The sequence below is a fragment of the Trachurus japonicus genome, chromosome 14, assembly GCF_045865225.1.
Source record: "Trachurus japonicus isolate A0001 chromosome 14, Traja_1.0".
Lineage (NCBI taxonomy): Eukaryota > Metazoa > Chordata > Actinopteri > Carangiformes > Carangidae > Trachurus > Trachurus japonicus.
Window position 1 is genome coordinate 2,788,384 of NC_140920.1, and position 14,099 is coordinate 2,802,482.

At 37.6% G+C, this 14,099-nt stretch overlaps 1 protein-coding gene and 1 long non-coding RNA gene across 2 annotated transcripts in view; both read right to left on the reverse strand.

Annotated features, from left to right (window-relative positions):
* The window catches only part of unc119a2 (unc-119 lipid binding chaperone a2), a 32,510-nt gene extending 20,985 nt beyond the window's left edge, over window positions 1-11,525 (reverse strand). Inside the window, exon 1 of the mRNA XM_085797057.1 lies at window positions 11,388-11,525. Coding sequence (XP_085653183.1) covers window positions 11,388-11,511 — 124 coding nt within the window. The 5' untranslated portion in view covers window positions 11,512-11,525. The remainder of the gene's footprint in view (window positions 1-11,387) is intronic.
* The window catches only part of LOC146974014 (uncharacterized), a 189,253-nt gene that overhangs the window by 147,033 nt on the left and 28,121 nt on the right, over window positions 1-14,099 (reverse strand). The window lies entirely within an intron of this gene.

Genomic DNA, 14,099 nt, shown 5'->3' on the forward strand with positions numbered 1-14,099 from the left:
AAAAGTAGTACACTGCAAAAACTCAAGTATCTTACCAAGAATATTTATCTTATTTCTAGTCAAAACGTAATTTCTAGTCAAAATAAATCTCATTATACTTATAATAAGACTCATCATATTAAAAGTAGCTTGTTTTTAGACACTTTTTACTCCATCCAAGCAGATTTTCACTTGAAATAAGTAGAAAAAAATCTGATAGTGGATCAAGTTTTTCTTCCTTATTACAAGCACAAAAAACATGTTTTCACTGGCAGATTTTTCTACTTATTTCAAGTGAAAATTAGTTTGAAACAAGTGAAAATTATCTAAAAACAAGTTAATTTTTAGGTGATGAGTCTTATTTAAAGTGGAAAGAGTCTAGTTTTGACTAGAAATTAGACATTTTGACAAGAAATAAGACAAATATTCTTGGAAAGATTTTGAGTTTTTGCAGTGTAGCTCAGTCGACATGTTACTTGAGTAAGAGTAAAAAAGTACTTGCTTTTAAAGGTACTTAAGTATCCAAAAGTACATGCTTTTAAATTTACTTTAAGTAAAAGTAAGAGTAAGAGTAAATTTCTTATTTTTCACATCAATGAATTACTATAATTGTTTCTAAATGAATTTAAGGAGCTTTTAACTCTTGTTTGTGAGAATGAACTCTTTGAAAGCAGCTGCACTGATGTGCTGCTTTTAGGGGTTAGGGTTTCCTTCTCTGACAAACACAGCTTGTGTCCAATAGGATTTTAGAAATAAACATACATGGGATAATATTTCAGGTTGGGATCATCAACATTTGTTTACAAGACATCTTGAAGACGGTAAAAATATAAAAGTTAGGAAAAAAATGTCAATAGGGCGCACTGGGAAGGAGTTCCTGTGATAGAATTCTGCCGTTGTTTTAACTTTTTTTTGTGTTTTTTTGATTTTTTATGTACCAAACATGATTTAATCGTGGCAATCTTCATCTCTACCAATTCCTCATGCCAAGACAAAAAGAAAATGGGGTCAGTTGTCTCTGTAGGATGTATAGTTCAGGAGCTATATAGATTTAAAATTTTCATTTTTCACAGTCGGAAATCCAGGATGGCCACAAAAGATGATAAAAAAAAAACATGCATGGGACAATAATTGAGTACTTTTCAGCCTTCCTAGAAATTAACTCGAGTAATAAGTACCAAAGAAATCTAATACTCAAGTAAATTTACTCCATTACTGTCCACCACTGGACGCAGACACGACTTGTTGCCTTTGTTCGCCGTCAGCGTGAAGTGAAGTGATCTGACGTGATGAGACAGACGACAAGACAGGCGGAGAAATGTCATGTACAAACACAGAGGACAGGCTGTGAAACTCTCTAGTTGTTCTTTTTTTAAATCTTCGAACAAAAGACGGATCATATACAGTATCTACGTGTCGGGACTTCACAAACGTTATACGACCCATCTGTTTCACCTCAGCAGTGACTATGAGAAGCAAAAAATACAGGCGGCCTGGTTTCATCACAGTGCTGCTGCAGGCCTGTAACTGGGTTATTTGAGCTCTAATAGACTCTGTGGGTTGTAAAGCAGAGTTTATTCTCACAGATCATTGCATTGTTGTGTTGTGTTGTGTTGCCTCCACACCACAAACCTCACCGGCCTTTCACACCTACACGCCCTCTTCTTTTAAGTCACTGACAAAACGCCTTTTAAAGCTGTGAAACATGTCGAGGGTGACACACTGAATTCACACCAGCACTTAGCCTACTGTATTATACAGTTTCTTTGTGATGTGCTGCTTCTGTTTTTTATAGAACGACTCATCTTGTTGTTTGCACGTAGCTTAGCCTAGCTACTTCCAGGTAGAAAACCAGCAGCATGAGAACAATGACAGACGAGAGTTTTCACTTTATCTCATTTTTCATGTCACTATATCACCGATTAGTAGGGGTGGGAGAAAGAATCGAATCACATAAATATTGCGATATCTTTTTTGACGATTTTTAAATTGATTTTTTTTTTCAAAAATCGATTTTTATTTTTATTTTTTGAATTTTTTTTAAATTATTGTGCGATGTGCATTTGTTACAGAGAGTACAGGTTTTGAAAAGGGTTTAAGTTCACTTCATAATGGAGTATGTTAATTTATAGGCTCCTACTTGTGTGCAGACAAATGTTAAAAATGCAGACTAAAATCGAGAGAATCGGCAATATCATAGAATCGCAATTTAAATCGAATCGCCATCCAAAAAAATCGTAGAAGAATCGAATCGGGAGAAAAGCATATCGTCCCAGCCCTACCGATTAGACTAATCTGATGTTTGTTAAGTCTATAAAACCAATGATTGGACGATTCATGGTTCCAGTATTGTAAATTGGCAGAGCTAACCGTTAGCTACCTGTTTAATTTTAAAGGTAGGGTCTGGAGTTTTGTCCTGTTGCAGTTTGTAAACAAAACATTGAAACTGGGCTAAGCTGTGTAGCCTCCTGCCCCAGACAGCAGCGGTTGTCATGACAACAAAGGAAAGGAAATGCAGTCCGAGGGAAGCGCTGAGTGGAGCCGTGGGCCAATAGCCGACCGTAACCAACACCGGGAGCCTCCGGTGTTATGTTGTTGTGCCGTTGTGTTGAGCTGGGAAGACGGTGTTAGCGGCGGATGCTAACCGCTACCGCTAGCCGAAGTTAGCATCGAGCTAGCTCTAGCTCACCACAACGGTCCTAATACTTGTTACCAGTGTCGGTGACGGTGGGGAATCGGTCCGCGGCTCCAGCGCTTCACTCAGACTGTATTTCTTTGTCTTTGCCGTCCTGACTGCTGCTGCTGAGAGAGAGACGTGCTAGCTGCTAGCACTCGTTAGCATCAGAGACAGCTAGTGCGGCTAGCAGCCCTGAGCTACTACTCTGCTGCACGTAGCTTCACCTGAGCTCTGTCATTGGCTGGAGAGAAAACACAGACTCTCTCGCCATAGATATCTATGCTCTCTCGCGACTCTCTCGCTCCACCCAGAAACGTCCCCATGCACAACAAAACCTGAACAAAACATAGCAAAAGACCAAAATACAGGCAGGGGGAGGGATGCAGACACAGCCCCCACCACACAGGACTAGAAGCCCATAGGTGACGAAGTCTAATGTTTATTTTTGGGCACAAAACTCCAGACCCAACCTTTAATAAATCAGTGACTCAATAAACGGTTAATGGTTTCTCTCTGTTTGTGATGACAAGACGTACTGTAAGACATTGTCGCTCTACAACTTCAATTAATCCACATTTCATATCTCCTGCTGCTCATTTCATTTTGGTGTCGTAGCTATCGGCTATCACCGTTAATTAAGCTACTTTAATTAATTTGATTAATTTAGTCATTAGCTACCTTCATTTGATGAGGGATTTCACTCTCAAGTACAAGTACAAGACAAAACAGATTTGGCTTTGCTTGACTTCAATCAGTCGTCCAATAGCTGCATGTTGAGATTTCATTTCAGCTCACTATGATGTTTGCAAAGGCTTATTTGATCCTATGTACGGAGGTTAGGATCTATAAACCTCGGCAGCTTGTTTCAAGCCCTGCATGCATGAACCCTAACCTCTTTGTCACTTTTCTGAGTGACGTTTCCTCTCCTGTGATACTGAGACAGTTGTAGGTTTTAAACAACCACTGAGTAAAAGGAGAAAAGTCAGTGTGCTGCTGACTGAGCACTGCCACTTGTGTAAATGGTGCCACCTGGACAGGGAAACGATTTCAGCCGCTTGAGGATGAAAAACAAGAGACTGAGAAGGAATCACAGAGAGCGAGAAAGAGAGATCATGTTGCTGTTTCACTAACCACAAAACACCGTCAATAAACAGGTGTAGGCTACACTGCAAAAACTCAAAATCTTTCCAAGAATATTTGTTGTATTTCTCGTCGAAATGTCTAATTTCTAGTCAAAACTAATCAAAAAAAGTCTCATCACCTAAAAATTAACTTGTTTTTAGATCATTTCACTTGTTTCAAACTAATTTTCACTTGAAATAAGTAGAAAAATCTGCCAGTGAAAGCAAGTTTTTTTTGTGCTTGTAGGAAATAAGAAAGAAAAACTTGCCCCACTATCAGGTTTTTCTACGTATTTCAAGTAAAAAATATGCTTGAAACAAGTAAAAAAGTGTCTAAAAACAAGCAAGTTTTATGTGATGAGTCTTATTTTAAGTAGAATGAAATTTGTTTTGACTAGTAATGACATTTTGACTGGAAATAAGACAAATATTCTTGGTAAGATGTTAATTGATGAAGACAATATGGCAGCAGAGGACGACTGGACTTGTTTTTTAGTTCTTGAAGACATTTCAGGCTCTATACTGACGGCTCAGTCCGCTGTTACAAGCAAAGGGAAAAGTCGAGGTAGGTACTGTAGGAAGTGTGTGGGAGAACAGAGATGCATGTTCCACCGGCTGCTGTAACCAAGGGGAGAGATGCTTCACGTTGCCGTAGTGACTCAAGCGTGTCTCCACGTTGCTGTGGTGATTGCCTCCTCTTTGCCTCCAGCGATGACGCTGAGAGAGTTTCCATGCAGGACCATAATAAGGTCCAGTACAGTGTGGGAGACACAGAAAAACCATCACACACTGCAAAAACTCAAAATCTTTCCAAGAATATTTGTCTTATTTCTAGTCAAAATGTCATTACTAGTCTAAATAAATCTCATTATACTTAAAATAAGACTCATCACATTTAAAAAGTAGCTTGTTTTTAGACACTTTTTACTTCTTTCAAGCATATTTTCCACTTTAAATAAGTAGAAAAATCTGACAGTGGAGCAAAAGCACAAAAAACTTGCTTTCATTGGCAGATTTTTCTACTTATTTCAATTGAAAATTAGTTTGAAACAAGTGAAAATTATTTAAAAACAAGTTAATTTTTAGGTGATGAGTCTTATTTAAAGTGGAAAGAGGTTAGTTTTGACTAGAAATGAGACATTTTGACAAGAAAGAAGACAAATATGCTTGGAAAGATTTTGAGTTTTTGCAGTGCAGTACTGTAAGTACAACCCACACACACATGTGTCACCGACCGGACGACGATCGCCACACACACACACACACTCACACCACAACAAGGTGGATAGACACACACATACACACACACACACACACACACACACACACACACTAGCAGACTTCATGCTGAGTGTTAAATAAAGAGGGAGGACGAACACGAACACGAGCCAAAGGATGTTCCCAGAGCTCTTCCTCTTCCCTGTAGCCTAAGCTGTGATTATGTTGGACCCACTGGACGAGCGTGAACTCACTTCTTATTACCAAATAAACTTCCTGTTTTGTCCCTCAGCTATACAAAAAAATAAAAAAAAATAAAAATCACAATAGGAGAAAAAAGGATGAGGAAAGGGCATCAAGAGTGTTAAAAAAGACAGAGCAACAGGTGGAAATAAGTTCAGTTCACTGCAAAAACTCAAATATCTTACCAAGAATATTTGTCTTATTTCTAGTCAAAATGTCATTTCTAGTCAAAACAAATCTCATTCTACTTAAAATGAGACTCATCACATTAAAAAGTAGCTTGTTTTTAGACACTTTTTACTTCTTTCAAGGATATTTTCACTTGAAATAAGTAGAAAAATCTGATAGTGGAGCAAGTTTTTCTTTCTTATTACAAGGACAAAGAAATTGCTTTAACTGGCAGATTTTTCTACTTATTTCAAGTGAAAATTTGTTTGAAACAAGTGAAAATTATCTAAAAACAAGTCAATTTTTAGGTGATGAGTCTTATTTTAATTAGTTTTGACTAGAAATTAGACATTTTGACAAGAAATAAGACAAATATTCTTGGAAAGATTTTGAGTTTTTGCAGTGTAAAGCTGCATGAGCTTATGGGAGAAGGTCTGACTTGGCGTTTGCATGTTATCACACTGAGTATATGTATCTTAAGACTATATATAATGTAACCTGGTTGTGTAAGTAAAGTGTTCTGGCCCTTTAAATAGTCAAATACCCGGCTGGACACCTGTTAGCTAACCGCTGCTTTAAGACTGGCGATAGCTGCACATAAGAGCTTCCTGCCTGCTATTTTCCCCCCCTACACACACTTGTGTTTCACATGTAAGAGGCTTGAGGTTTGAGATTTACAAGTGTGACCAAAAGAAGCATAATAAGCAAAAAGAAAAGCTTTGTTTTAAGCTTTTTTTCTCCAACAGGAAGTCTGGTTGAGATGTGTCAAGAAGCTGCAGAAGAGGCTCTTTTGTTTATCAGTGAATGAGCAGCTCTACATGTCTAAAATATTACTTTGTGAGACACCTAGATGTCGGATTGTGGTGCAATTTAAGGAAATGTTTGGAAATTACCATGTTGTCCTACAGCAACAATGCGATACATAACTAGAAGAGTGCAGACGCCTGCCGATTTCAAACAAAGACCAGAGAGAAGACGAAGTAAAACACTGCAAAAACTCAAAATATATTTGTCTTATTTCTAGTCAAAATGTTATTTCTAGTCAAAATCAAATCTTATTATACTTAAAATAAGACTCATCACATTAAAAAGCAGCTTGTTTTTAGACACTTTTTACTTCTTTCAAGCAGATTTTCACTTGAAATAAGTAGAAAAATCTGACAGTGGATCAAGTTTTTCTTTCTTATAACAAGCACAAAAAACTTGCTTTCACTGGCAGATTTTTCTACTTATTTCAAGTGAAAATGTGTTTGAAACAAATGAAAATTATCTAAAAACAAGTCAATTTTTAGGTGACGAGTCTTATTTAAGTGAAAAGAGTTTAGTTTTGACTAGAAATGAGACAGTTTGATGAGAAATACGACAAATATTCTTGGTAAGAATTTGAATTTGAAGGAAACAAAAAACTCACAGTAAAGTATTTGGATCTTCCCCAGGATTTAATGGGATCCTCTCTGCATCATTACACATCCGTCTGACAAATTCTGGCCCAAATTGGCTTAGTGTTTTTTTTGCATAATCATCCATTTAAATAAAAAAATTTAACCTCGGCCTACTGTAGGACATCTGAGGTCGCTGTGCACTGCTAAAGTTAAAGAGAGCTACAGTTTGTCAGTAGTTTACAAACTGTGGTATAATACAACACTTAGCATTAGCCCCATGACACATTACTGTAATGTAACGGCAATATGCAACAATATGATGCTGTGTCTGCACAACGTTTTATTTGTGATTCAATAACGAGGTTTTTCAATGCAAAACTTTGACTTTTAAATGAAAAGAATAAACACTTTTTACAGTGTTTATACCAGTTTCACTTCAGTACAAGCTCTCAACACTTCCTCCACCACTGATATACAGTAACACCACTTCCTAAGATGATTTTACATCCCAAAATGCCTCACAAAGCGCAACCACTTCTTTCTTTCTTTTTCATACTGTAGATAACTTATATTTCACTCTCAGATATGAATTTGAGTTTGCCTGTTTCTTTTTTAGTAGGAATGAGAAGAAAGGCAAAACAAAGAGCATCAAACCGTTGAACTACCTCACTTACATTTGCACTTTTCTAGTAAAAAAAACAATCTTGCCACCTCGAATTGCTGCCTGGCTGCACTTCACACACACATGGATGTTTCTTTTATTTTATTTTATTAAGCACCACACATGCTTCTCTCTTTCTCTCTGTGCTAAATTTAACCTCCACACACACAACAATAACAGTGGTGGTGGTGGTAGGCAGACACTACTTCACCTCCACAGGTCACAGAGGAGGAGGCTCCAGTCTATACACTGTAAAATTCAAAATCTTACCAAGAATATTTGTCTTATTTCTAGTCAAAATGTTATTTCTAGTCAAAACAAATCTCATTATACTTAAAAGAAGACTCATTACATAAAAAGTAGCTTGTTTTTAGACACTTTTTACTTCTTTCAAGCAGATTTTCACTTGAAATAAGAAGAAAAATCTGATAGTGGAGCAAGTTTTTCTTCCTTATTACAAGCACAAACAACTTGCTTTCACTGGCAGATTTTTCTACTTATTTCAAGTGAACATTTGTTTGAAACAAGTGACAATGATCTGAAAACAAGTTTTTTTTTTTAGGTGATGAGTCTTATTTTAAGTGGAAAGAGATTAGTTTTGACTAGAAATGAGACATTTTGACAAGAAATAAGACAAATATTCTTGGAAAGATTTTGAGTTTTTGCAGTGTATTGTGAAGTTAATTAAAGTTTGGAAGCCATTTTTATTCTTCCCTGTTGAACTTCAGTGCCACTTCTGAGTCAGACGAACATGTAATGATAGCAGCTTATTCAGAAAGTCTTCAGATACCAAATTTATCTTTAGGTGATGAGTCTTATTTTAAAGCAGATATCAGTGGAATGTTTTTGTTAATATAAGTCCTAAATAGTCCTATTTTCCGTCAGCAATCACTTACATGAAGTATTTCAGCCTAAACACGAGTCTCTCCGTCACTCTGCTCTGCTGTAACCCGAGGAGAAAATTTTCCTTGTGGGATACAAGTGTTATCCAATGAGGGGAGAGAACGGCATGAAGGGCTGTGTGTGCAGCCAAGGGATGCGCGTGAATGTGGTGACGTAGCACGAGGACCAATTGATGCCTGACAAGGGCGGGGGCTGCTAACTCATGGTGCGTTCAAGGAAACTCGTACTTTGTGTTTTTCCTTCCTGTGAAGTCATACCAGTTCGATCTGGTACGAGTTCACGGGTCGGAAGTTACGAGTGGCCGTTATAGGGAACTTTCACAGACAACAGGACGGTAAAAACACGAGCTACGGGTTACCTGGAACGCTACCAAGTCGTAGTTGTGACTTGAAGCTGTAACTTACGGTTTCAAAAGCCTGCCTTGAACACAGCATTAGCCGAAACGGCCGTGCCACTGATATCTGCTTTAAGTGGAAAGAGATTCGTTTTGACTAGAAATGAGACATTTTGACAAGAAATACGACAAATACAGTATTCTTGGAAAGATTTTTAAGTTTTTGCTATCTTTAATATCTGACATTTTTAACTTTAAACCTGTGGTTCCCGCTTGCGCACTGCAAAAACTCAAAATCTTACCAAGAATATTTGTCTTATTTCTAGTCAAAATGTCATTTATAGTCAAAACAAATCTCATTATACTTAAAATAAGACTCATCACATAAAAAGTAGCTTGTTTTAAGACACTTTTTACTTCTTTCAAGCATATTCTTACTTGAAATAAGTAGAAAAAATTGATAGTGGAGCAAGTTTTTTTTTCCTTATTACAAGCACAAAAAACTTTTCTACTTCCTCCAACACTGACAGCATTAAAGCGCCGGCCTGCTCACATATTATAGACCTTATAAGGTCTATAATAAATGATCCGATGAGACTGAGAAAGGACCCATTCTGCATAATTAGACACATAAGTATGTTACACTACAATTGCTGTACTGTTACTTATGTCATTATGGCTATTTCCAACATTTAGCTTCTCATAATGTATGTTTATTTCACTATTCTTGGAGCAACTGTGACATAACGAGGGCTTAGAACCAAAAGGGCGTAAGTGACATTTGACAAACTTTACAGGAGAGGCAAAACAAAATTTTGACCAGACTTCAATCAACTGTATTCATTAACCCTATACCACAACATTGCAACCACAGACATGCTTATATGAATGAGTATTTATGTAATAAACTTATGACATATTAACACAATGAACATGTTCTTAAACATTTTAAAATCAAAAAAATATGTCAAAAACGTCACATACGCCTTTTTGGCACCAAACATTTCCAAGTCTTCTAGGACATATTGGGCGTATCTGCTGAACAATGCATTGAACTGATTGAATAATTAACACTTGAATAAGTAATTAATTGTCATGTACCTCATTCATTAATTATTTTAAAAGGGTCCTATGTTCCCCGCTGCTGCTGGTCGATGGACTCTCCCTACTTATCTGGACTCTATCCATCTATCTGGCCTGTCTAGCCTCTACCTGGTCTTTTTACTGTACTAAACTTAACCAACTCCTGTCTTTATTGCCTAAACCCAACCAATGTGACAATTACACTTCTCACTCAAAGTCACAACTCAACCTCTCACTAAAAAATAGGCAAAAATCTGCAAAGTCACAACTCCACTGCAGGTATGGGACAAAAAATGGCATGTTCCCCGGGTCCTTTTGGGGAAAAGCGGGGAACATAGGACCCTTTTTCTATGAAAGGGTTCTATGTTCCCCAGTCACACACAAAACAGCTACATAGGAGCTAGGGAACATAGGGATGACCCCAGTAAGGCTCTCAAGGCATGATTCTGTCTTACTGTCATCACTCTTGTGACGGCATACATTCAAAAACAACTCTGACTCATCTTTAACTTCTTTAATATAGGATTCATCAGTTTGTTTCATAATATTCATCAAAATCTTTTCTGCCTCAGACAGTTCCATGTCTGCAGTTTTCTCAGCCATTTTCAATGCTGTTTAAGGGCAACAACTACACTTACGCCCTTCTGGCTCTGAACCAACATGTGGGTCCAACATGTATTTAGATGTATTTTTCAGGGCCAGAAGGGCGTAAGTGCACTTACGCCCTTCTGGCTCCAAACATTACTCACATTTTTGAGTTAGGTCTTTATTGTTTTGTTGCTTTATTCAATACAGTTTGATCTCAGATGGGTAATTTTGGCATCATTGGATAGAGCTCATCAAGACCTTTCTTTTGATATATAGAACTCATTTTCGCCCAAAATGTCACTTACGCCCTTTTGGTTCTCACCCCTCGAAACTGTATTTCCCCCTGTGTGATCAATAAAGTTTACAGATTCTGATTTAATCTAGGTTATATTGCCACTTTTAGCAGCAATTTTTTTGCCTCTACACTGCAAAAACTCAAAATCTTACCAAGAATATTTGTCTTATTCCTAGTCAAAATGTCATTTCTAGTCAAAACAAATCTAATTCCACTTAAAAGAAGACTCATCACATTTAAAATAAGCTTGTTTTTAGACACTTTTTACTTCTTTCAAGCAGATTTTCACTTGAAATAAGTAGAAAAACTGACAGTGGAGCAAGATTTTCATTCTTATTACAAGCACAAAAAACTTGCTTTCACTGGCAGATTTTTCTACTGATTTCAAGTGAATATTTCTTTGAAACAAGTGAAAATTATCTAAAAACAAGTCAATTTTTAGGTGATGAGTGAAAAGAGTTTAGTTTTGACTAGAAATTAGACATTTTGACCAGGAAATAAGACAAATATTCTTGGAAAGATTTTGAGTTTTTGCAGTGTGTGTGTGTTTCCATAGGGCCTGCTATAAATAGATTAAATAAATAAGGGGACACGGGCAATGACGCGATATGTGAGTCATAGGATAGGAAGCCTAGACAGTGACATTTTAACACATTTTGTTCGCCTTTCTTTCTCACTCAACACACACACACACACACACACACCACCATCATCAGAGGAAGAGGAGTAACTTACTCTCGGTGATCTTCTGCAGCCCCAGCACGTCCTCGGGGCTGATCGCGGCGCTGGCCAGCAGGTCTTCCTCCGTGGTCATCGGGACAGACACGTCGGTCGAGTTGCATCCCTTCTTCACTTTCATCTCCTCCTCCTCCGCTGCTGCTGCCGCCGTTTGCTGCTTCCCGTTACTCCCGTTACTCCCGTTACTCCCGGTCTTCCCCCTACTGCTGCCGGTGCTGCTGCTGCCGGTGCTTGCGGCTTCTCTGTCTGGATTATCACCGACAGCAGACTTCTTCTTGTCCTGGCTGTTGCCCCTGCTGGTACAAGAATAGCTCATTCTCCTCCTCCTCCTCCTCCTCCTCCTCCTCTTCTCCCCCCTCTCTGGTCACCCAGGGCTTCCAAGATACAAAACAGTTGCCTCCCCCCCTCCTTCCTCTCCTTTCCTCTCCTCCCTCCCTCCCTCCCTTCCTCTCCCCTCTCTGGAGGATGCACAGTTGCTCTAGCTGTTCTGTTATCCGGTGCTTAATTCAAATCCGCTTCTTCGTCTTTAGCAGCTTCAGTCTCTGTCTGCTGCTGCTGCTGCTGCTGCTGCTGCAGTCTGAGTCTGCAGACAGGGTCGCTGCATGCATGCATCTCTCTCCCTCTCTCTCTCTCTCTCTCTCTCTCTCTCTCTCTCTCTCTCTCTCTCTCTCTCTCTCTCTCTCTCACTCAATTTAATTCAATTCAAACACTGCAAAAACTCAAAATCTTTCCAAGAATAGGATTATTTGTATTTCTTGTCAAAATGTCTATTTTTTTTTGGTCAAAACTCATCTCTTTCCACTTAAATAAGATGTATTACCTAAAAATTTACTTGTTTCCTGATCATTTTCACTTGTTAATATGAATAAGTTGCTATCATGACATGTTCGTCTGCTCTCAGAAGTGGCGCTGAAGTTCAACAGGGTAGAATAAAAATGGCTTCCAAACTTTAATTAACTTCACAATACACTGCAAAAACTCAAAATGTTTCCAAGAATATTTGTCTTATGTCTTGTCAAAATGTCTATTTTTTTTAGTCAAAACTAATCTCTTTCCACTTAAATAAGATGTATTACCTAAAAAATTAACTTGTTTTCTGATCATTTTCACTTGTTTCAAACAAATTCTCACTTGAAATAAGTAGAAAAATCTGCGAGTGAAAGCAAGTTTTTTGTGCTTGTAATAAGAAACTTGGTCCACTATCAGATTTTTCTACTTATTTCAAGTGAAAATATGCTTGAAATAAGTAAAAAACAAAGTGTCTAAAAACAAGCTACTTTTTAATGTGATGAGTCTTATTTTAAGTAGAATGAGACATTTTGACTAGAAATAAGACAAATATTCTTGGTAAGATATTTGAGTTTTTGCAGTGCACTGCAAAAACTCAAAATCTTTCCAAGAATATTTGTCTTATTTCTAGTCAAAATGTCTCATTTCTAGTCAAAACTAACCTCTTTCCGCTTAAAATAAGACTCATTACCTAAAAATTAACTTGTTTTCAGATCATTTTCACTTGTTTCAAACAAATTCTCACTTGAAATAAGTAGAAAAATCTGCCAGTGAAAGCAAGTTTTTTGTGCTTGAAAGAAGTAAAAAGTGTCTAAAAACAAGCTACTTTTAAATGTGATTCTAAGTAGAATGAGATTTGTTTTGACTAGATATAAGACAAATAATCTTGGTGAGATTTTGAGTTTTTGCAGTGTATATTACTGTAAATGACATCAATAATGGTTCTGATCAGCATTCGTGTACTTTTCTAGTATCGTGGCAGAATGTTACATATTGTGCAGCTAATTTAGTAAATTGTGGATCTTCTCCCAGAAATACTTTTAACTCTCTCTGTCTCTCTCTGTGCAGCTGCGTCCGGTTGTTGTGGTCAAGTGATGAAGTGAAGCTGGAGGTCTGAGGGGAAATAATCGGTTTGAAAATTAAAAAAAGGGGGCGGCAGATGGTCGCTGATGGAAAAGAGGAGGAGGGGAGGAGGGGAGGGGGGAGGGAGGGGAGGGGAGGGGGTGCGCACATGTCTACTCTGTTACAACTGACGAGGGCGCGCGCCAATGAAGATGACAAACAGCCCCATTCATACAAAAACACTCATACATAATTCATGCAGCGTGTCTGTGTGTGTGTGTGTGTGTGTGTGTGTGTGTGTGTGTGTGTGTTCGTCGGTTGAAGGACAAAACGTCAGTTAATGTTAATATCATTTCTTACCAACCTGGCATCATATCTGCAGTCACTCTGACTTAGTTATATGACATAATATGTGACATTTTTAAACTTTAAACCTTTGGTTCCCGCTTGCGCACTGCAAAAACTCAAAATCTTACCAAGAATATTTGTCTTATTTCTAGTCAAAATGTCATTTCTAGTCAAAACAAATCTCATTCTACTTAGAATAAGACTCATCACATTAAAAAGTAGCTTGTTTCTAGACACGCTTTACTTCTTTCAAGCATATTTTCACTTGAAATAAGTAGAAAAATCTGATTGACTTGTTTCAAGTGAAAATACGTTTGAAACAAGTTAATTTTTAGGTGATGAGTCTTATTTTAAGTGAAAAGAGATTAGTTTTGACTAGAAATTAGACATTTTGACAAGAAATAAGACAAATATTCTTGGAAAGACTTTTAGTTTTTGCAGTGAAACCTGTGGTTCCCGCTTGTGCACTGCAAAAACTCAAAATCTTACCAAGAATATTTGTATTATTTC